The sequence below is a fragment of the Paramormyrops kingsleyae genome, chromosome 23 (genome assembly GCF_048594095.1).
Source record: "Paramormyrops kingsleyae isolate MSU_618 chromosome 23, PKINGS_0.4, whole genome shotgun sequence".
In the NCBI taxonomy this organism is placed as follows: Eukaryota; Metazoa; Chordata; class Actinopteri; order Osteoglossiformes; family Mormyridae; genus Paramormyrops; species Paramormyrops kingsleyae.
The window spans coordinates 15,302,608-15,324,984 of record NC_132819.1 but is presented as its reverse complement, the minus strand read 5'-3'; the positions used below and the strand labels follow the sequence as shown (position 1 = coordinate 15,324,984).

Here is a 22,377-nt window from a genome sequence, read left to right as displayed (position 1 = left end):
ATCATCAATTTGTCACGAGTTTGGTACTCTCCGATTTCACGGAGTGCAGGGTTACCTTCGTCTTCTCTCCACGCCCAAGAGCACACAGTGTACCTGGGGAGGCTGACCCTTCAAGGCATCCAAGGTCACCGCCAAACCCTGCATCCGACAGCGACGTGAGGAAAGGCACACATACATCATATCCAGCTACGGACAATGTCGTTCAATTAAATCCCTTTATACCTGCATATTAAGAATAATATTTTCCAATAGGAAAAAAGATGGCCGCTGAGACCCTTTACAAATTTCATGCCTCTAAAAATGGTAAGAAAATTACCTTTCCTTTCAACAATCTGTGGCTCATTAATTGATTTCAATTAACTTAAAAAAATAAAGTGTCAGGAAGCTTTGACCCTTCAGAATGAAACTTCTGGAAAGTTCCAAACGGCGATAAGGTAATATCGTGCATCCAGGTTCTGGGAAAAGGCCAGCCTGTCAGTTCACCATCTCAGGGTAATCATAGTAGCGCTCCAGCTCGTTGAAGATATCGTTGGGGTTCTTACAGCTGAGGTTGCAGAAACAGGCGTTAATCCACATGTGCTGCCAGGAGAAGACGGCCCCATTGGGGCACCGAAACTCAACCTCCACCGTCCTGGACTTGTAGGGGATGCAGCAGCGCTCGTCCGTGCAGACCCCGCAGTATTTGGGCCGGTACGCCTTCGTGCTGGTGCAACCCGAGAGGGTGAAGTTCTGTGGCTGTTCCTCCCTGTATATGTTGAGACATTTTTTCCCCGGCTGGAAAACAGCAAAGAGAGAAGATGACGGGACGATCGCAAAGTGACCTAAAGACCGAAAGCCTTCCATAACCAATACTAACTAGTGTATGCCAAACATAACACTCCACGGTCCCTATGTCTGAGTCTACAGCACCCTCGCATAGAGTAGCGGTTCTCAAACTATGGGTCCTGAAATGATTTTTTGAATATGCTAAAAAAAAAAGACAAATTTTTATTTGTCAGCTAAGCACTCCAGAAATCTTATAGTTAGGAATCTTTTAGCAAATTTTTATCATTCGGGAACACCACCCCACTATGGTGAATTTTATTTTAGGGGACGCCCTTCCACTCGCAGATATATTGACCAATGGGATGGGGGATCAGCAGACAAAAGGTCTGAGAACCACTTTATCCTATAATTCAGTGCTTCCCAAGCCGGTCTTCCGGGACCCGCAGACAGTCCACGTTTTTGCTCCCTCCCAACTCCCGGAAGGTAATCAGTAATCATTTTACCTTAAGTGTAAACAGCTTGTAAAAATACAGCTTTATCAAAATATAAATGCTATGCAGTTAACTTTGGATGACAGGACAGTATGTGTGATAAATGCTGGTGGGACCTTGATGTGCTTGGTGATGTCGACCTCGCACGGCCGGACGGTGCACAGTCTCGTCTCCTTCACCATCTCGCACTGGTGGTTGGCGTTGGAGATCCGTGTGGACAGACCTCGGCCGCACGTCTTGGAACAGGGACTCCAGGATGTGGTCTGGGCCACGCAGTTCTTCTGCCAGACCTCATTGTCGTCTGGGAACACTATGCCAGAGAAGAAACCGGAAAGTGCCAGGAATCCCGTTGAAAATCTTACCGTCAACTGACTTAACAGCCAGTGAGGCTGTTTTAGCAGAAGGAGTCACTGAAACACCATCCTAACTGTACACACCACTTTAAAATGTACTATATTAAGACATCTGTCCAGTTTCCATAACTGCTTTTCCAGGTGAGGTCAAAGCAAATCTGGAGATCGTCCCAGAAGGTACAGAGGACAAACTCCATGGATGAGATGCCAGGCAGCTAAGAGCAATTAGGAGATGTCATTGCACACGTCTCTGAGCTGTGGAAAGAAGCCCCCCCCCCACACGAATATGCAGAGAGCTGGGCTAGGATTCAAACCCACAACCCCATGTCACAACATGCTTAACAAGATCTCAAATAACAGCTTTCAAACTGTTTCAAGAAGAGAGCTAATGACAGATTTCCTGCAAGTGATTCCCTTGTCAATTTTTTTAAAAACTATTATTTTTATAGACCACACTGTAACTCATTTCCTGCTAGATGGGTAAAAAAGACGAGAACAAAAATAATACAGGTACACAGGAAACTGTTTAGTCTTACAGGTAACGAGATCCCACGTAGCTCTACCTGGAAATAGGTCACACGTCAAAACGAACATGATGTAATGAGCATCACTCATATCATATGGGGAAATGATCTAGTGCTGTCCCAGCCAATCTCCTTATCAGCCTTCTCTTCTGACAAGATTACAGGGAATGTTTCTCTTTTTTCCCACAACAGGAGGTTTACCTTTTTAGCCTGCTGTTTACTAAAACCCCTCTGAGTAATCAATGGTCCATCCCTGTGAGGGGTAAAAGCATGTTAGGCGCGTACCATCCAGAGCGTGCCTGGGGGAGGCCTTACGCGGCCGTCGGGCCTCGTCGCATATCCACTGCTCACAGCAGCGACCCGGGAGCTTGACGCGCCGCGGGGCCTGGCACCAAACCAGTGGCGGCTGCGAGTCGGAGCACAGCGTCACGCAGCCGATGGCGCCGTTCACGCACAGGCAGCGGTATTTGCAGCTGGGCTGGAAGCTCTGGCCGTTGCGGTAGATAACGCCGTCGTGCTTACAGCCAGTTCCCACCATGTCTGTGGGGGGTGGGGCACATCCTCTCAGTCAGAACAGGCTTCAGGAAGCCATTTGCTAAACGACTACAGCTTCAAAGATATTTACTGAGGAAAAAGTTGAATGAAATTTGTAGGATGAGCCACGGAAAATGGCTGAATCCTGCGGATGGCTTTGAGGTCACTTACATGCGCAGACTCCTTTTTCGTACCTAGGCTTGTCAGAGCTGTAGTCGCAGTACAGGCCCTTGTGATAGTCGCAGGTGTCGGCCTCGTTGCACGTCTCGCCCACCTGCTTTGCGCAGGCCCTGCAGCAGTCGCAGCCATCAATGAGCAGGCTGACGCCCGGGGGGCACCAAGGCGGCGTCTTGGGGCACTTGCAGGGCCACTTGCAGTACTGGGTGCGGTTGTATGTCTCCGTCATGGTCAGGAGAGGCGGTGCGGTCGTTATGGTGATGGGGCCATGGCAAGGAGCCTGTAACATACAACCCGGGGATGGGGGGACTTCATCAGAGATGGGCTGTAGCATGAAACCTCTCTGTTAGTGAACTTTGCAGGGCATGGACTGCAGAACACATCTGTACAAGGGGGTGCTTTGGGGGGGGGCGGGGATTCAGGCTTTTATTAAACTATCAGTTTGCATTGAATTGTTTGTAGGCACCTGTTCCTGACTGCATTCTTAACGGTGCTTTAAAAGTTTTGAAAAGATGGTTTTGTTGTATTTAGAAGCAGCCATCGTCTGAAAGACCTCCCAGAAAGGGTTAGGGTAAGGCGGACACACATTCTCCTGCCTCTCTGCGAATGAATCGGGGATATCAGCTCACCTCCTATAGTCTACTGAAGTCTAGACAAAAATGCCACCTAGGCTCAGTACAGACAAGCCTACCCACTTAATGTTTATCCCGTCTGGCACAATCACTCCTGGCCCTGCTGAGGCCCGAGGCCACCTTTGGTGTTCAGTGCTCTCATTCCCAGCTCCACGCCGGCACAGTTCCCGTCAGGCAATCACCTGGGCTCCCTAATCGGCCACATTCCCCCCTTTATTGCATAGCGCTCACCCAGCAACCAAACTGAAAGCGACTAATGTTCCGCGAAGCCTTTTTCGCCAGGTCCGTCTCAGCGCCGTGCTGGGAAGCCCGACTCCGTCGCTCAGCAGTCTTTTGTCCGCGGCCCAAATTATATAACGATGAACAAAGGCAGCAAAGTCTCCCCGGCAAACTCGGTGATGGTAGCAGCGAAGCAAACAAGCACAGTAGTCTCAGGTAGGCTTTCTCTGCGCAGTCTAGCCAGCCAACCTGCAGTGTCTGGTTTGTGTGAAGGCGTGCGACAGAAGCTCCTTTATTTTAATAAGATATTCAGGGTCAAGTTCACTTTGCTGGCGTTTACAGTTACAGTCCCTCAGCTATATTTTAATAGTGCTTAAGTGGCTTGAATTTATAGAGTTAGACTTGTATTAAAACACACATAATTTTGCAATATAATAATACTGATAATAATAATAATTTAATTATTCTTGTAAAGATCGCAGGAGGCCTGGTGTCTATCCCAGGCAGCATAGGGCACAAGCAGGGGTACACTCTGGACGGGTCTAATGCAACATATATTACTGTGCAAAGGTCTTAGCCAGTGAAAAGCAAAGTTAAAAGCTGTTTATCTGGGTAGCAAGTGCACATTTACTCAGAACAAAAAACACAGTGCAAGACTAGAACATAAAGAAATTAAGAGTAACACAATAAAAACTAGCAGAAATTTCTTCTGTTCTCCAAAAAGCTACTGACATCTTGCTGGATGGCTAGATGAACAGCACTTTAGTTCCCAAACCTCTCCTCAGGGGCACCTCAGCCATTCCATGTGTTTATTAAATTTCACCACCAGCTCACTTAATTAATTAACATGATTAGTTAAAATACTCAATGAGATTAGCTGTATGAGGTGCACTAGTAGTCGAGTCAAGAAATACATGGGTGTATTGTGTCACGATTGCGGAGAAGGCGAGCCGGGAAGCAGGCGAGCAGAGCCAGTAATACGGAAAGTCGGGGTTTATTACGGGAAACGGGCAGATATCGAAACAGCAGACATGACAATACATGACACTACAATGACTAATCTGGGAAAGACTGACTGAGACTCGGACTAAATACACAAGACAAGGCAAAAGGAATAGGCAACAGGTGATGATAATCAGGCAAAAACAGGAGGTAACGAGGTGGGCGTGGCACACATTAGGATCGGACGGAGCTGGGCGTGACATATTGTATGGTTGCCGGAAATAATAGGGTGATTTTAGCAAAGGTTTTGAAATGGCTAAGCCGACACACTTTGACAAGCATAATAGCAAAGTTTTAGACCGACATAAAGATCAATTTAAACTCTGGCTGCCATTCATTCATTTTTGTCTGTTTGTTTGTTTGTACAGATGCTCCTCTACTTACGAATGAGGTATGTTCCGAACGGCCGTTCGTAACTTGAATTGTTCGTAAGTCGTTATTCAACATAATTTTTAAGGGTATATGCAAGTATGAACTGGGATGCTGGGAGTACACATGCTACAAACCTGGCTAATAATTTTCATTCTAGTTCATCCCAAAAGGTGTTCAATGGGTTTGAGGTCAGGGCTCTATACAGCCCGGTCAAGTTCTTCCAAACCAAACTCACCAAACCATGTCTTTATGGACCTTGTTGTGCGCACCGGTGCACAATCATCCTGGAACAGAAAGGGGCCTTCACCAAACTGTTCCCACAAAGTCAGAAGCATAGAATTGACCAAAATGTCTTGGTGTGCAGAAGCTTTAAGAATTCCTTTCACTGGGACTACAGGGCCCATTCCCTGAAAAACAAGCCCATACTGTTATCCCTCCTCCACCAAACAGCTGGCACACTGCAGTCAGGCAGGTAACATTCTCTGGCATCCACAAAACCCATATTCATCCATCAGACTGCCAGACAGAGCAGCGTGATTCGTCATTCCCACGGCTGCCATGTCTAGTGGCAGTGTGCTTTACACCGCTCCAACCAATGTTTGGCATTGTGCTTTGTGACGTGAGGCTTGCATGCAACTGCTCAGCCACGGAAGCCCATTCCATGAAGGAATTTGGAATTCTGCAGTTATTGTGTCAACAGAGCATTGGCGACTTTAACACACTGTGCGTGTCGGCACTCTGCAAGCCTGCTGTGACTTTACGTGGTCTGACACTTTGTGGTTCAGTTTCCGTTGTTCCTAAATGCTTCCACTTGGCAATAATACCACTTACAGTTGCCTGTTTAATATCCAGAAGGGAAGAAATTTTACGAACTGACTTTTTGACAAGGTGACATCCTATGGCAGCACCACACTTGAATTCACTGAGCTCTTCGGAATTACCCATTCTTTCATAAACAATGGCTCTGAATGAAACATATGAATTTAATAATTAAGAGGTGTGTCCAAATACTTTTGTCCATATACTATAGGTATATGTGTGTGGATTGCAGTAGGAAACGTGTGCAACACAGGGTGGACATGCAAACCCAATGCAACAGAGTAAAGGGCGGGGTTTCGAACCTACAACCATGGTGATGTGAGGCACTATGTTGGCCCATTAATAAACTATAAATCGTCAACGAGCTCATGTTGTCTGTGGGCAGATCTTTATGCATCAGCAGATTACATTATCCCCTAATCTCAACGCAGGCTATTAATCTAGATTTATAGCGACCTCCAAGAAAGGCAGCCTGTCGCTTGAAATCCGCCCCCATGTTTCTGTCATCCCAGGAATGCAACATACAGTCAGGCTCTTATCCCCAGAATCGTGGACCATGACGGCACCAGGAATAACAGAGCTACAAATACGGAGCGGAAAAGTTCAAATTTCATCAAATTGCATTGAAAACGCCAGCAATCAGTGAAATCTGTCTGCAGTCTGAAAGGCATCTATTTTGTTACTTCCCCCAAAAGCCTAAAGCAATCACAATTATATTTGACACCAGCTGACACCAGTATTATAGACTTACCAATAAAGTAGAATATTTCTGCATATTAAAGCAACCTAACGGTTAAATCCAATATCAGGTATTAGTATCATTTTCTTGGGTTTTAGGTAAACCAAAATCTGCACCTAAACAGGAGACGTCTTCCTCAGTCCTAAAGGGTGGAGGTCCTTGGCATCCAACAGAGACTTTGTCAGAAAATGTGACTCAGGATATGTGGAATAACAGGAAAGGGTAGATACAGTACAAATGATCAGGGAAACAACTGACCCCCCTCCAAACTCTCAGATGGGTTTTGCCACACAACTGCAACAACCTCGCAGTTGTTACACAATAGTATCGGAGCCAAGCCCTCAGCGGTACTTACGTTGGGCCACATTCAATGAGGATTCTTGAGTCACGATAGCCCTAAAATTATTGTGACATAACTGGTCTGCATTGATCTGCAGGAACTGCTTTCATGGGCAGTGTGTGGCTCAGTGGGCTAAGCCTGTGTACCTGTAATCACAAGGTCACTAGTTTAAACCCAGCCTCAGCATGTCTGTGGGTCCTTGAGCAAGGCCCTTAACCCCCAGCTCCCTGGGTGCCCCAACAGGTGGCTGCCCTTTGTGGATAACTTACTCTACAAAGAGCAAGTTGAGGGAGGTGTAAAAACAATTTCCCCACGGGGATCAATAAAGTATCAATTACTTATTATTAAAATCTCTAGTGGTGTCCCTGGGTACACATCACCTAACCTGTACATTGTTTTGTTCATTGTTTTTCTTTCTATAATTTTAAATGTTGACGTACGTCCTAAGAAACGTTGACTTATGTGTGATTTTGAAGCATAAAATCAGTGATAGGCTCACTGTTCCCCTGGCTTGATAATACCACTTCCGCCTCCTGAACCATGCATGTCATGTGGGAAAAGATGAAAAACAATAGTTTCCTTTTTCCAGAAAATTTCATTCCAGTTGTACTATAATTTATCCACAAGGTGTCAGTATAATACAGTGTGCAATGCTGTGCGACATAGTTCGACACTGTCTTTCAATACTCAACTAGATTTAAACAATCAAACCCCAAGTAGTTCAGTATGGATTTCAGGTTACATTTGTAAACGTATGTCCTCGGATCAATAAATAAACAAAACAGACAAAGCTTCTAATAAGAGCTTGTTATATGGTCCATACTTTAGATTCCCCAGACTTCCCATCGCCCAAAACCCATTAATAGTTTGACCAACGGTGCAGATATATCTAGCTCTGCAGTCTAGATGGGTTACTTTAAACTTCTGGTCGCTCATTGCTTTGCTGTTATCCATCGTTACGTAGCATTTTGGAATCAGGTTTCGGCTATGCGAAGCCTACATTTATTTCTGTTAATAGAATATCCAGTCTGGCCTCTGATGGCTAGATCGGGAAGTGGAAACATCACACCTCGATATTTTAAACATAAATGAACAAGACGGTAATTAGGGAGGGCGCGGTTTCGTGACATCTTTCATTGTGGCGTTTCATCCGCTGACACGGCATGCAGCGCCTATGGGAGACGGACACGCTGCGCTCCTAAGTACTGCGGCAGGGTTCTGCATGCCATTAAGCTCGGATCTGTGTTTGAAAAAAATATACGAAAAATATTTTTTTTTTAACGAAAGAAACCGCAATTAGAGCGATTTTTCTAGATGTTTTGTCGCTAGAAACACCACTACACTGAAAAGTGTAAAATAGCCTATTATAATTAGAGTGATATTGTTCATTGTCATCTCTTTTGTCAGCTTCTTTAATCTACCCTGGACAATACTCATGTTTTAATGATCATTCCCTCAGCTAAATCTTCCTTCTGTATGAGACAAGCCAAACATAAAGCAAGACTTTTTAATCGTTTGCATACTATATATAGCCTATGGGTTGTTAAACGGGTCGCAATTATAGGAGGTGATGCAAAAGGTTTAATATAAGGAATGCCGAATCAAAGCTTTAACCTAGACGTCCCGTACGGAAAATGTAATCTACATTTTTGCACATTTGCATTTATTTCAACAAATTATTCAGAGCTGCCTGTTTGACATGATACGTATAATTGTTTACTAAAAGTTGACCTGCCTTTACAAGCACGGCAGTCTGCCACGTGTGTGCCTTAAAATATCAAGGATCTTGCATGCCAGAGATGTCGCATATTGTCAGCATCATGCACAAAAACATATCGTAACCACTGAAACAATTCGTTAAACTATAAAAAAAGCACATCAAGCCCGTCTGTTCATTCAAGTCCTTGACATTTCAGCATGAGTATTTCTAATGGATAATCAGGTAAAAGCAGTGCAGGAACAAAGTAATATATTGCTATGCCCATATATGCAAGGCAGTTAAAGTACTTCGTTCCCATACGTTCCCATACGTCGCGAATCGGTTTAGAAACAAGTGCAGGAACCACTCTATAAACAAACATCCTCACTGAAAAGCCAGCCTGTCATTACAAACCAAGCAGCCCTAATTTTATATTTATTATTGTGTGACACCACGTGCCCAAGCCGCGAAAAATATTGAAAATAAACACACCTCATAAAGTTCAGATGATCAGACAAGGTGGGGAGCTCACCTGATGGACGCTTGCTGCTATCAAAATCCACGGTAGGAGCCACCTCATCTCTGGACCCGGGTAGTAAATTCACTGAACCCAGAATTAAACCCTTGTAAAAGCTAACGCAACGCTTTCCCCCCGGTTTAAGGCATTCGTTACACTGGCATTCCTGTAACGAGCCTTCTTCTGGTTTATGCCACATTAAGGTCAGCCTTGACTCCAGCACCGAGGACGAGCCCCGCGCTTTTCTTGCGGTGCTTTTCCCCTGCCCTGCTTACGCCCGTAGCCCCCTGCACATTACTACCATTGCCTTAAAGTGAAAGTCAGACGACCAGACACTGTACGGTGGTCCCAGTCTGAATGGACATTTACAGCATAATTTCTCTTTTCTTGCTTCCAAATTTGCGAAGGTATTAAATGTGAAATTTACACGAGGCTATGTCCAGTTTGGGCTGCAAAAAACTGCTGCTTTTGAACTATAGTTAATTTTTAATAATTATAATTATTAATAATGATCATTATTTTTTGCTTTTCTTTTTTATCTTTTATTTATTTGTTTGTGTTTGTTTGCTTGCTTGCTTCTTTATATATAAATAAAGGCTAGTGATGAGGCATGACACAATAACTCAGTGAATTCCTTGGGACTCTATGGTTTTCACCTACATTCCAAAGACATGTCTAAATTGCTCATAGTGTGTGTAGCTGACCTGAGATCAGCGGTGCAACAGGGGCATGGATACCCTGGCAGATACCAGGGGCCCCAGCACTTTACAGGGACCAGAATTTCTAACTATGCCCCTGCATCCCATCCAGGGTCTCCCCCAGTCTTGTGCCCTGCGCTGCCTGGCATAGACTCTATTCCCGGTGACCCTGACCTGGAAGACGTAAGGAATTTCTAACATCCGTACCTGAACAGACATGGGAGCTTTTGAATGTAAATCCATGCAGAGATTGTCTTTGTGAAGTTTTCTCTGCTGGTGTCTGCGAACACACTGCTGGGTCCCTCCACGTCTGTGAGGAGAGGGGCTCGGGGTCTGTCTATGGTAGCTCAGCTGGAGACGCGCGCGAGAGAGAAAAACAGCCTCGACGTGCCCCAAGCGTGACCCCCTGCTCCTCACGTCAGATGGCCCACTTTGAAGATATCCGGGGGCCGGTATTACTTCCAGAAGGGCTGTGGAGGCCCCGTGAAGACGAGTCAATGGACCGTGTCCCTCTCTGAGGTAAACGAGCACAGGCCCATCGCTGAGCAGCACAGAGATCAGTTTGCTAATATGCTAGGATTCAACCTTCTGCTGTGTTGCAGGTGAGCAGTATCTGACTGTCTTCTGGCCTCGTATTACTACTGGCTAGTCTTGACAGCATGACTAATGACTGTAACCTTACTAATACTGCTTCTACTAGCAGCAACAACAACAATAATAATAATCATAATAATGGATTATTAAATAATGGGGGTGATGTGTTCCTCAGTGGTTCAGGGCACTGTGCCTGTGTTCAGAAGGTCATCGGTTCAAATCTCAAGGTTGGTAGAGTGATTTCACTGCTGTGCCCTCGAGCAAGACCATTAACCCCAGTTTCTCCACGAGCTGTCTGACCCTGATCTCATTTAAAAAAATGATAAACGTAGGTCGCTTTGCATAAAAACATCTGCTAAATGAATGCAATCATCCGTGATGATTTTTCTTTTTGTGGTTAGTTTGTTTATTTATTGCAGTTATAAAAACTGAACTGCTTCCAAAATAAAAAAAAAAGAATCCATTTTTATATTTCCTGAAAGGAAATGGAAAAAAATTGAATAAATCAGGTTAATCAGGATTATTTTATGCATGAATACATGCTTAAATTTGTTTTTGTGGTTCTGAGTTTTCCGATGGTTCTGAGTAAAGGTAAAAATTCAACTATCTTCCCTGAGATCAGAAGCAGACGGGTAGGTTGCTGGGATTTTTCCGATTGCTTCTGAATTAGAGGACTTCACAAGACAGTGTGGCTGGTGCACAGCAGTAATTATAATCTTTATATAACTGCGGCCACTTATGTAGGACTCCAGGCCTCTGAGAACCGTCTAGAACCTTCTCTGTCCAGCTGATCTAAAATAAGAAAGCTTGGTCTGTCTACTTGTTTCTGTGCCTTTTTTGTTTTGTGAGAAGCTCTCAGAGAAGATTGTTTCATATACACACCTTCACGGAATATCCTTTTTCTTATCTCAGGGAAGTTGTGGTTCAGGGAAGGATCTGAATATGAAATTTTCTGTAAATTCCAGAGAACAATAAACATGTGAAGAACCACCCACTTCCCAAGACTTTTTGGACACAATATAATTTCACTTTGTGTAATTATGTTTTTGTACATCACATGAGAGTGCAATCCTTGAGCTCATATTTTGCTTTGGGGGTTTGTCTCTGCACGGTCAGAGATGACAGCTCTCAATCGGTGCAGGTGGGATGGTGTAAGTTAGTTGATGGATCTTGGGTGGGTTATCTCGTTCTCGTCGTGATGTCCTGCTGACATTGACTGAATAAGAAGCAGAGGTTTCTGCTGTTAAAAACAGGTCTGAAAAAGATGGAGACTTTGGGCTGTATGTACTTTATACACCGCGCAGTGTTCATTTAGCCTGACTGGCGGGTGGCACTCCTGGCAGATGGGAGCTTAGATTTGCATGTACTTAGTTATCCAAACCAACTGACAGTCCAAGTAGCAATATGCTGCTGATTAAGTGACCAGGCTGAAATTGGAAGCATTCGGCATTTTTGGAAAAGGTTTAAAATGGTGAGATTTAAGGCCTTTTCCTGAAAGGGGGAGATTTCCAATATGTATGTGTGTGTGTGTGTGTGTGTATATATATATATATATATATATATATGCAAACGGCAGCGTGGTTCTGCCCTGTTTCTCATTAATGAAGGGCTTCTTCCTGGCTTTGTGGGTCTTCAGTCCTGCTTCTATAGGAGCCTGATACACACTGTCCTAGCCGTGCTCGTCACGCCGCCTAATGTTTCCCATTCCTTTTGAATGTCACTTGATGTCATCCTCTGATTTATGAGACACTGGCGGATAAGCCGACGGTCTCTGGCATTAGAAAGTCGCTTCTGTCCTCCGCCTGGCTGGTATTTCGTTGTTGCTTCACCTTCATCTTGCATACTGCTGCCACTCCGTGTAGCCGTCTGCCAGCAGAACCGGGTTAAACCAGGATTCAAAAGGATTAGTAATTAGATTCTTAAAAAATATGGAATGGTCTCTTAACTTTTTCCAGAGCCCCATGTGTGTGTGTGTGTATTTTTTTCCAGAAGGGGGAAAAGAGGGGGGAAAAGATCATATTTATGGGGGTGATGGGGGGGTTCCACGTCCTGTGACCTTAGCCAGGGGACAATCGGCCAGGTGGGGCCCTTTGCCAGGTGGGGCCCTTTGCCAGGTGGGGCCCTTTACCAGGTGGGGCCCTTTGCCAGGTGTTCAGGCCCAGTGAGGCATCAACAGGACTTGGCGAAACAATGAAAACAACTGCCTGACTGTATCTCTGGACAAGAGCACAGCTCCACTCTATCCAAGAGGAAGGGAGGAATTCATCTTGAGCCGTAACAGGCAGCCTTGAGCATTTCTGGGAAACTCTGAGCCTGTGAATTAAGGCAGGGATGTAAGACTCTATCAAGTCTATAGGAACCACTAAAGAAGCCCAAGGAACAATGGAACAAACTAGTCATGGTTAATTTTTCAGAGGAAAATCATTTCAATTAGCATTTAATAGTGTCCCATTGTGCTCTTAAAAAATATAGTAGCTATAAGGATAGAATGTCTGGTCAGGCTGTTCACTGGAAGCGTTAAGTTTGTTACGTTACCATAGAAACTATGATTAGACAGCCACTGCGATTTGGGATCCAAGGAAAATTGTGCTGATAAGAGTGGCTGGTTATTTATGAGTAAAAAATCACACAGGATTCTATATTAGCATGTTTAATAAAACAGAATAGAGCTGTAATTAGGCTGCAGAACTACCTGTCTGGTTACTCAAAATAATTAACACTCATGTGAGATCTCTGAAAATAGTAAAATAATATTTACCAAAGCCACAGTATAACTCTAGTTCATAAAGCTCTTAAAAATTAGATAAATCAATATTGATAGCACTAAGATAGCCTCACCATCAGGATAACGAGGCTTCCATTCATTAATTAATGCCAGTGGGCTTCCTGAAAAAACAACTGCAAATTAAAAAAGTTAAGGACACATTTTGGTTGCATTTACAATGCTGCAGCGTGCCAAAAAGTTGCTATAGCAACATTTATTGGAGACCTGGAATATTCCGTCAGTCTCTCCTCTTCTCTTGAGGCAGCCTGACCTGTCCTTTCTTTGAGGCATATTACTCAATAACTTTCTTAGAAGGGATGGAAATAATTTTCGGTTTTCTCCATGCAGAGAATTTTAAATTATTCCCTCCAAAAAATCTCCAGTAAAGTGTTTAGAGACTTGCTCATAAAATGTTGATGTGTTGAACAATCTCCTTGCGGGATCCCTTCTGCATCAGCACATTGTTCCTTGGGCTTCTTTAGTGGCCAGTTTGCATAAACTGGGAAAATATCTCTTGCCAAGATAGGTCCTGTTGAGCAAAACTTCCCAAGATGGACACAGCAGGCATGTCTGAGGTGGGTGATAAGGAAAGCCGTTTCTCCGATTTCTCCCTCTTTACCTAAGTGCTGGTCATACGGTAAAAGCCCCACAGCAGAGGAGCCTGAGAGAGAACCAGAGAGAGGCCTGGAATCAGAACCATGGAGGGTAGATAAGCAACATAATAATAAGCAATGCAGTATTATGCTATTACATATGTAATAACTAACCACAAATTAAGTGTTAGTTACAAACTGAACTCATGTCTGTTCTGTGTGAATCTATGTGAATTGTCACTCATCTTTTATCTGAAGTAAGTACTATTTGTTACTATATCTGTTAATTCTGTAAATCTTTATGAACTACTGAAGGAACTACTGAAGGAACATGTAATGAACAACACAAGGCAAAATACTGATCTCTTTTTTGTTCATTGTTAATGAATTGTGATGCATCATTTATCCCAAACAGTCACTGTATTTGTTGCTATATGTTTATTATGTAAATGTTAGTGTTATTTGCTTTTTGTTCATCACTTTGGGATCAAGTCCTGTTTTGGATTTGATTTGATTAGTGAACTACTAAGGAACTACTGAAGAAACAAGAAATGAATAACACAAGTGAAATCATGTTTGTTCATCATTAATGAATCATAACACATCTTTCATCTTAAGTAGCAACTATGTTTGTTCATGATTTGTTTATTTGTGTTTGTATCCCCTCAAGTAAAGTCATGTAGTCTTATGCAGCTGACAGAGAACCACGCCACAGTCCTTTAACAATACACCAGTGTTTTATTTTTGTGTTTCCCCTTTTCAGGGACAGAGAGGAATAAGTCAGGCCCAGGCATTGCAAAATCCTTGGCAAAAACAAAAACGCAGTTGTTGTTTCAGCAGAAAAACACAAGAACATTAACACGTACGTTTCTGCAGCCATCGAACCTCAGGAGGTGACAGATACTTGAGTCAGTTCATTCTGGCAAACGAACAACATGTAACACACAAATATGCTCCCACAAATGCAGGAAAGAAAGTCCAGCGATGAATAAAATGCAGACAGCTACCATTTCAAATTTGCATTTAAAATATAAGTTGTACATACGGTTTTGTGAATCAACTCATTAAGTGTCTGCAGACTTACAAGAAATCAACAATTCAAAAAAACAAAAAAAAAAACAGGATTCAGCTTTGTCTTGCACAAGTTACCACAAGGCTGTAAATAGTCGCTACACTAAATGAGACTTGCAGTGTAATCATTTTCTTTACGGCCAATTTTTTTTTCCTGCCTAAAAAAACACAAAAGGGAAAATTACCTTAGATGTGAAAATGGAATATATGACATAAACGTGCCATAAAGTTTAATTTTTAGTTGTATTTGTTGTATTTATTAGGTGTATTTGTTTAATTATTGCGCATTCTTTATCATTGACATTCATGAGGAATTATTTTTAATTAAGTGTGTGGTGTGATTTTATGCTGCGGTAACTTTTTACAGAATAATCGGTGTTCTTTCTTATTGAACCTTTATGGGAGATGTTCATGTGCAGAGGTCCGTCTTGGTTAGAAAGAAACCTTCCCTGCTGAGAATGGCGGGTGACGAGCAGCCTCACAATCAGCCGTAATTACCAGGTGCGGCTAAATTGGTGGAGTTTTGTTTTCGTGCTGCTTTTTGCAGACGGACCGGTGGAGAAGGACAGTTATTACGGGGCGTGCTGGCCAAACAGCCCCTTGTCGAGCCCACCGTCTGGGACAGGAATGCTGCATCCATGCCATCACAAACCCAAAGGGGGGGGGGCTGCTCCGGAGCAGGTGGCCCTGCTGGCCACAATCAGGCCGCCGGCCGCTAATCACGCTCTGCCGTTCAGTCCACTTTCACTAGCTGCATTGTTCTTCTCAGCTATGTCAGCCTGTGATTTAAGCCGGCAGACATTCCTCCTCCACGAACTGCTTCATTAACTGGAGAGGAGGGCCAGATGATTACTTTTTTATAAACACGAATGCATCCTGTATGTGTTTTGGCTGGACTTTAACAAACTGACTGAGAAAGTTATGTTGAAAATACTGAAAACGTTTTTTTTTTTTTTTTTTTTTAATGAGTTCTTTTCAGGATGGGGTTATGTGGGGCTGTCGGCTTTTTGTTGACTGAGGACGGAAGCCCGACACACCGCCTCTGTATCTGAGGAGGGGAAGCAGCTTGTCTGGCAAGTGTTGTGGGTGGGGGGGTGGGGGCTGATGTCAGCTGGTGGTTAGAGAACAAAGATCTCTGGAGCTGGGGTGGGGGGGGGGGGGGGCAGGCAGTGGGGGCTGAGTTGACAGCACAGCACTTGATGGCCATATCTGGAATTCTGGGCATTTTGACTTTGGAAGAGTTGTGACTGATTACTCATTACTACACTCTTCTAGTTCTTACAGGGACGTTGCCTCATATAACCTCAAACAATTTGTTTTCTTTCTTTATGTGAACAATGAATAGCTGATGAATGTAACGTGGGGCATCATCTGGGTGCCTTTTGTCATCCGGGCTCTTTTATTATCTGGGTGACTTTAGCAGCCCTGCGACAGACTCATGACCCACCCAGGGTCTGCTCCTTGTGCCCAGTGTGTCCAGGGAAGGGCTTCTGGCCTCCCTGTGACCCTGTATTAGATAAGCTGATGGAAGATAAGGGGGTTGATGGATGGATGTTTTAGTAGTTCATCTGGGTGACTTTAGCAGCTGGATATTTTTAGCAGCTGCGTTTGATTAGCATCTGGCTGTCTTTAGCAGTCAGACGGCTATGGTGGCTGGGCATTATTTCTCAGCTAGGTATCTCCAGCGGAGAGAGAGTAATTATACAGTGACGTCATATCCTTCTAAAGCAGAGGTTCCATATAGCTTCAGGGAACCTGCAAAGACTGTACACAGTTACAGCACCCTAGAAGGGCAGGCTTTTACACAGCACTGGATAGCTGCACTTTAGACAGACATGGTCTGATTGCAGTGAGGTAAACAATACTGGGGAAGGGCTGGTTTGTCTGCTATAAGGTGATAATGATGCTATACCGTTTTGATCAGAACACAATATGTCAGTCTTTATTTTAAAATGTGTCTCTTAATACAACATTCTCTTCATCTGTATTCTAACATGAAGATAGACTGTCAGTATACTACACTTAACACCTCAGACTTCCAGGATGAGATACACCTAAATCCTCTCCATAACACACCAATTGTTTTGTGACTTGACTGACTGAAGTAACCAGTGACCTGTAAAGAGAGGGATGCTTATGTTCCACTATAGGTAACCTGATGGTTTACACAGATATACACTGTAAGCCTCTTTCTGGGCTCCATGCTTGAACAAGACTTCAGACACCTTTAATCTTGTGGAGAAAACACGAAGCAAAAAGAAAATCCATCAAAATTAATGGGGAAGCTTTTAATTTGAGAAACAAAGCTAGAAATATTAAAGACAGATGAGTTAGAATAGAATAGAATGGAATAGAATCTATCTATCTGTGTGTATGTGTGTGTGTGTGTATGGATTTTGTATATATTATATTGTGGGGACCTGTTATTTTGACATTTTTTCAATCCCCACAAGGGGAAACTCAGTATTATAAAAATCTGCAAACTGGTTAAGTTTAGGACTGCGTAGGGGTTGTTAATTTTGGGATATTTTTTTTCCATAGAAATGAATGGACGGTCCCCACAAAGATATGAGTTCAAACGTGTGTGTGTGTGTGTGTGTGTGTGTGTGGGTTGTATGTTGTACTTAGTTGCTAGACAGTGAAGACCAAAAGCCTGTGGAGTTTCAGCTCTGGGCACGCTCCTTCCGATGCTAAATTCAACAGTACTCATTATACAGGAAAAGCTGAGTGACCACAACCCCAGTCCGGGTGGAGAGCAACTGTGTGCCAGGAGACCACATCTGGGCGGAGAGGGAGGCTCAGCACCAGAGGTAAACAAAGGCACTATATCTCACAGCTGTGTGTGCCAGGAGACCACATCTGGGCGGAGAGGGAGGCTCAGCACCAGAGGTAAACAAAGGCACTATATCTCACAGCTGTGTGTGCCAGGAGACCACATCTGGGCGGAGAGGGAGGCTCAGCACCAGAGGTAAACAAAGGCACTATATCTCACAGCTGTGTGTGGCAGGAGACCACATCTGGGCGGAGAGGGAGGCTCAGCACCAGAGGTAAACAAAGGCACTATATCTCACAGCTGTGTGTGCCAGGAGACCACATCTGGGCGGAGAGGGAGGCTCAGCACCAGAGGTAAACAAAGGCACTATATCTCACAGCTGTGTGTGCCAGGAGACCACATCTGGGCGGAGAGGGAGGCTCAGCACCAGAGGTAAACAAAGGCACTATATCTCACAGCTGTGTGTGCCAGGAGACCACATCTGGGCGGAGAGGGAGGCTCAGCACCAGAGGTAAACAAAGGCACTATATCTCACAGCTGTGTGTGCCAGGAGACCACATCTGGGCAGAGAGGGAGGCTCAGCACCAGAGGTAAACAAAGGCACTATATCTCACAGCTGTGTGTGGCAGGAGACAGTTAGTGATGTCTGTAGCAGTGTAATTAGTACCAGTACTAAAGAAATGCGTTACCAAATGGCTTTAAAATATGTGGTACCACAGTACATTTTCAGTACCAGTATCCCATGCAACACTAGTCTGTACAAACTGCACAAAAAAGATGTTTGGCAAAATGTGTTACTACGTTCTTATACCTGAGGCATGAATAATTAAAAATCACTGTGATGCATACTTGATAAATCTATGTGTGTCGTGATGCCCAACGCGACTCCAAATAAGCCACAAAATAAGGACATTGATCATGAACTCCATTCTGCTGTGTGATAGTGCTTAACTTCCATTGTTTTCTTCAACACAAAAAAGCCACACAGTTACACATAATGAACACAGTGATGACAAAAGCGTGCTTGGGCCAGGATTGTGAGGCAGAATGTCAGTGCAGACCAGCCGGGCAGTGTGTGTGTGTGTGTGTGTGTGTGTTTGTGGCGGGGAGGGGGGGGTTGATTAACCATACACCCTTAATCTGGACTTGGAGGGAGGATCATCACCAGAGCTCGGGGCAGAAAATCGGGGGGTGGGGGGTGTTTACCAACACGTGCACTACCCTCTTCTTCATTTTTGGCTAGAAATGCATCCTGGATTGTGAAACAAAGTTTTTTTTACCTACTATGGCATAATAGTACACAAACATTTAAAAATACTTAAACTATTCACAAACTAAAAAGGGACGGTTGTTGAGAGTAGACAGTCACTTTACGATTTGCTACCCCACACGTAAGTACAGACATAATTAAATCATGAGACAAATGACCGAGGCTTTTTAATACTGTGCTGCTAAGGACACATCTTTCTGTAAACAGCAGCCATTCCATTCAAACAGAACCTTTTTGATACTTTAATAATTTCAGTGTCCATTGGTTATCTTTTCTTAGGCACAGCTATAAATAATGAAACTATGTTTACATGTGGGACTGGCCAGCCCCACCCAGCAAAGGCAAATTACCGGGGCCATCCCTAAGGTTCTAAAAAGGAACGCTCTCATGTGGAATGGGGTGGTTGTCATGGAAATGAGAGTGTCAGGGATGCACACACAATAGCCGCTCCCTCTGGGCCTGTACTTCCATCAAATGGCACTTCTGATAATATGAGAATAATCGTCCCTTTCAGTTACCTACAGATTTTCATAAATGCAAAGAAGTGTCTTCAGTTCAGCTCAGCTCAATGGCGTCTTGCAGTAAGACTGAGTGAGTTTGTCCGTGGGGCGTCGCACAGTCACACAAAGCAGTGTCTTTGTGTTTTTCAGAAAGCAGAACAGAAATATGAGTATAATTTAAAGCCGGAACCTGACATTCACTTTCTGAAAAGTCACTATTAAAAAACTATCTAAAAACAGTGAAAAGGATTTTATGCACTATTCATTACAACAATAAAAGTTAGTTTCTAACAAACAATACTCTGATTTTCTCATAAGATTTTGTCATGACATCATTATATCTATAATACAGAAACTGTGACTTTAAAATAGGATGTTTTATATAAAATAATAAAATGTAAAAAAAAATCTTCACAAAACACTGAGAAAATGAGTGAATGTGGGATTTATTGAATGGGATGAAGAACATATGTGAATGTGTGATTTTTGCAGTTCATTATAATGTGTTTCTCTGGTTTTATTATTCCTGGGGCTGTTCATTATTTTTCTTTCTTTCTTCATGTGATGTTCAGATAATGTGTCAGTGTGAATTATTTAAGGAAAATGGGATTGCCATAAGGACTGTAACATGATAATTATACAAGTTCCACAAATACCTCCATAATTACACACACACCAGTCCAGAGGCTTTTAAAATGCTAATTAAGAAGCATAAATGCATTAACAGTTTTCACAATAATTATTTTAATACCACTGATGGTTATAAAAAAATATCAAGAAGTAAAAACATAAATAGTACAGTATGAAATAAATTTGGGTTGGTAAGTGACTGCTAATATTTTAATATATAAAAAACACACGTTAGCTAGTAAGTAAGTACTTCAGATACTTCTCACTCGTCATTAAAAATTCAGATCCATCGACATGAAGTGGTTGCTTCATTTTCCCAAAATGATTTGTTCTTCAATCTCTTGCTATGTAAAGTTAGTGATCCTTATTAAAAATGAAGGAGAGTGAGTGTAGAGAGCTTGGAAGCCCTCACTCTGTGTCCCGCGCACAGGAGACCGTCCTGGCGTGTTTATAAACAGTTAAAACAGGCCCTTTCTGGATGCATGTGATCCTGCTGGTTTCTCTGTGCAGCTACGGTCCTATTTGCACACTTCCTGTTCCTTGTATGTGTGACAGTGGTGAGAAAGCACTCCGCTCTGCGCATTACTCCACGTAAGCGGCACCACAGCAAGCTGGATTTAGGCGGTCAGCCCCTTTAAAAGTTTTCTTGTTGTTCTATCCTGGGAAGTGGACAATGCATCATGCCTCATAGCATTACAGTATGCAGAATGACTGCCTCATCTACGAAACTGACCTAAGAATGACTCTTTCTTTATTTATATCTATGTATATACACACACACGCACACACACACACACATATAAGTTAAGCATGCATATAAGAGTTTATACACGCAGACATCCATTTCCAAAGGCTGTAAGTGATAATTACAATCAGGGAGGTCTAAAGCATCTCCTGTGTTTATATTAGATTAGATTAGATTAGATTAGATTCAACTTAATTGTCATTATAGTGAGTACAGGTACAGAGCCAAAAAAATTCAGTTAGCATCTATCCAGGTGCAAATAAATATACACAAATACAATAAATGCAATACGTTATAAATAATTTATACATAACTAATAAGTGTAAGTTGAGGTTCTTTGCAAAATAGACATGAGGTAGAGCATTGCATGTAGTATAGGAAGTCCAGAAAAAATGATTGACCAGAGGAAATGGCGGAAATTGCAAACTGGAGGTACACATTGTGCAAAATGTGCAGAGAGCAAATAAAAACAGGGTTTAGTTGAGCTAACAAATTATGTGGGGGTGGGATGCTTGAGAGCAGAGGCTTTTGTTGCACTTCCCAGATTGGAGAAGGGTGAACTACCCATGATAGTGGTGAAAGGGACTGGTGGAGATTCAGCAAAATACGGGGGATAGGTGAGCTTTCCTGAGTCTCTTCCAAAATTAGAGATGCTTGTGTGCCTTCTTTACCAGTGGTTGTTTTAAGGGCCCAACTGTGGTCTTTGGACATGTGGACACTCAGGAGCTTGAAGCTCGAAATGCGCTCGACCTCATCCCCATTGAGATAGATGGGAGAGTGTGTGCCAAGCCCCTTTGTCTACCAGTAGTCCATGATGAGGTCCTTTGTTTTCTGGGTGTTGAGCGTTTGGTTGTTGTTGGTACACTACTCTGGCAGGCTTTGGTCCTCCTTCCTGAGGGCTAATTCATTGTCATTGGTAATCAGGTCCTCCGCTGTGGTGTCGTCTGCAAACTTGATTATGGAGTTCGAGCTATGAACAGGTTTGCTGTCACAGGTGAAGAGGGAGTAAAGGAGAGGACTAAGCACGTGCCCTTGTCTTCAGTGTGATGGCGGTAAAGGAGAGACATTTGATCCTAACAGATCGTGGTCTGTTGGTAAGAAAGCCCGGAATGCATTTGCTGATGGAGGGGTTAATGCCCAGGTTGGTGATTTTGGAGATCTTGGAGCTTTGATGGGGTTACCATGTTGAAAGATGGTCTGAAATCAATAAATAACATTCTAACATAAGGGTTTGTGTTGTCCAGGTAGAATGGAGTGCTGTGGGAATGGCATCATCTGTTGATCTGTTGGAGCCATAGATGAACTGATGTGGATCCAGTGTTGGGGTCAGGCTGGATTTCCAGTGGGAGAGACCAACCTCTCACTTGGCAATGATGGGGATAAGAGTGTTGAGGTGGAAGTCGTTGAGCAGAAGGTTTCATTACTGGCACAGTAGTGATTGATTTGAAACTGGTGGGGTCAGCTGCTTGTGCCAGGATAATGTTAAAAATGCCCACAAAGATCCCCGCCAGTTGCTGTGCACAGGTCCTAAGCGCTCTCCCTGGGATGCCATCAGG

General features: G+C 43.4%; 1 protein-coding gene across 2 annotated transcripts; it reads right to left on the bottom strand.

Moving 5' to 3' along the window:
* Positions 1-201: 201 nt before the first annotated feature.
* ccn4a (cellular communication network factor 4a) lies at positions 202-9,498 on the bottom strand. Of its 2 annotated transcripts, none has more exons than XM_023811820.2 (5): positions 9,159-9,498; positions 2,839-3,124; positions 2,419-2,673; positions 1,373-1,566; positions 202-774 (listed from the first exon to the last, which is right to left on the bottom strand). In XM_023811820.2, the coding sequence occupies exons 2-5, from the start codon at positions 3,071-3,073 to the stop codon at positions 475-477; spliced, it is 984 nt and encodes a 327-aa protein (XP_023667588.2). In that variant the 5' UTR covers positions 3,074-3,124; positions 9,159-9,498; the 3' UTR covers positions 202-474. The 2 variants fall into 2 exon arrangements, with proteins under 2 accessions (XP_023667588.2, XP_023667587.2); XM_023811819.2 differs by having other exon boundaries at positions 9,199-9,497.
* Between the last annotated feature and the right edge of the window lie 12,879 nt (positions 9,499-22,377).

Excerpts from the sequence above, each read along its gene's own strand:
- ccn4a (XM_023811819.2), bottom strand. The coding sequence starts at position 9,246 with ATGAGGTGGCTCCTACCGTGGATTTTGATAGCAGCAAGCGTCCATCAG. Across the intron at positions 3,125-9,198 it reads TAGCAGCAAGCGTCCATCAG|GCTCCTTGCCATGGCCCCAT; the intron begins GTGAGCTCCCCA and ends TGTATGTTACAG. Across the intron at positions 775-1,372 it reads ACATCACCAAGCACATCAAG|CCGGGGAAAAAATGTCTCAA; the intron begins GTCCCACCAGCA and ends GCTGTTTTCCAG.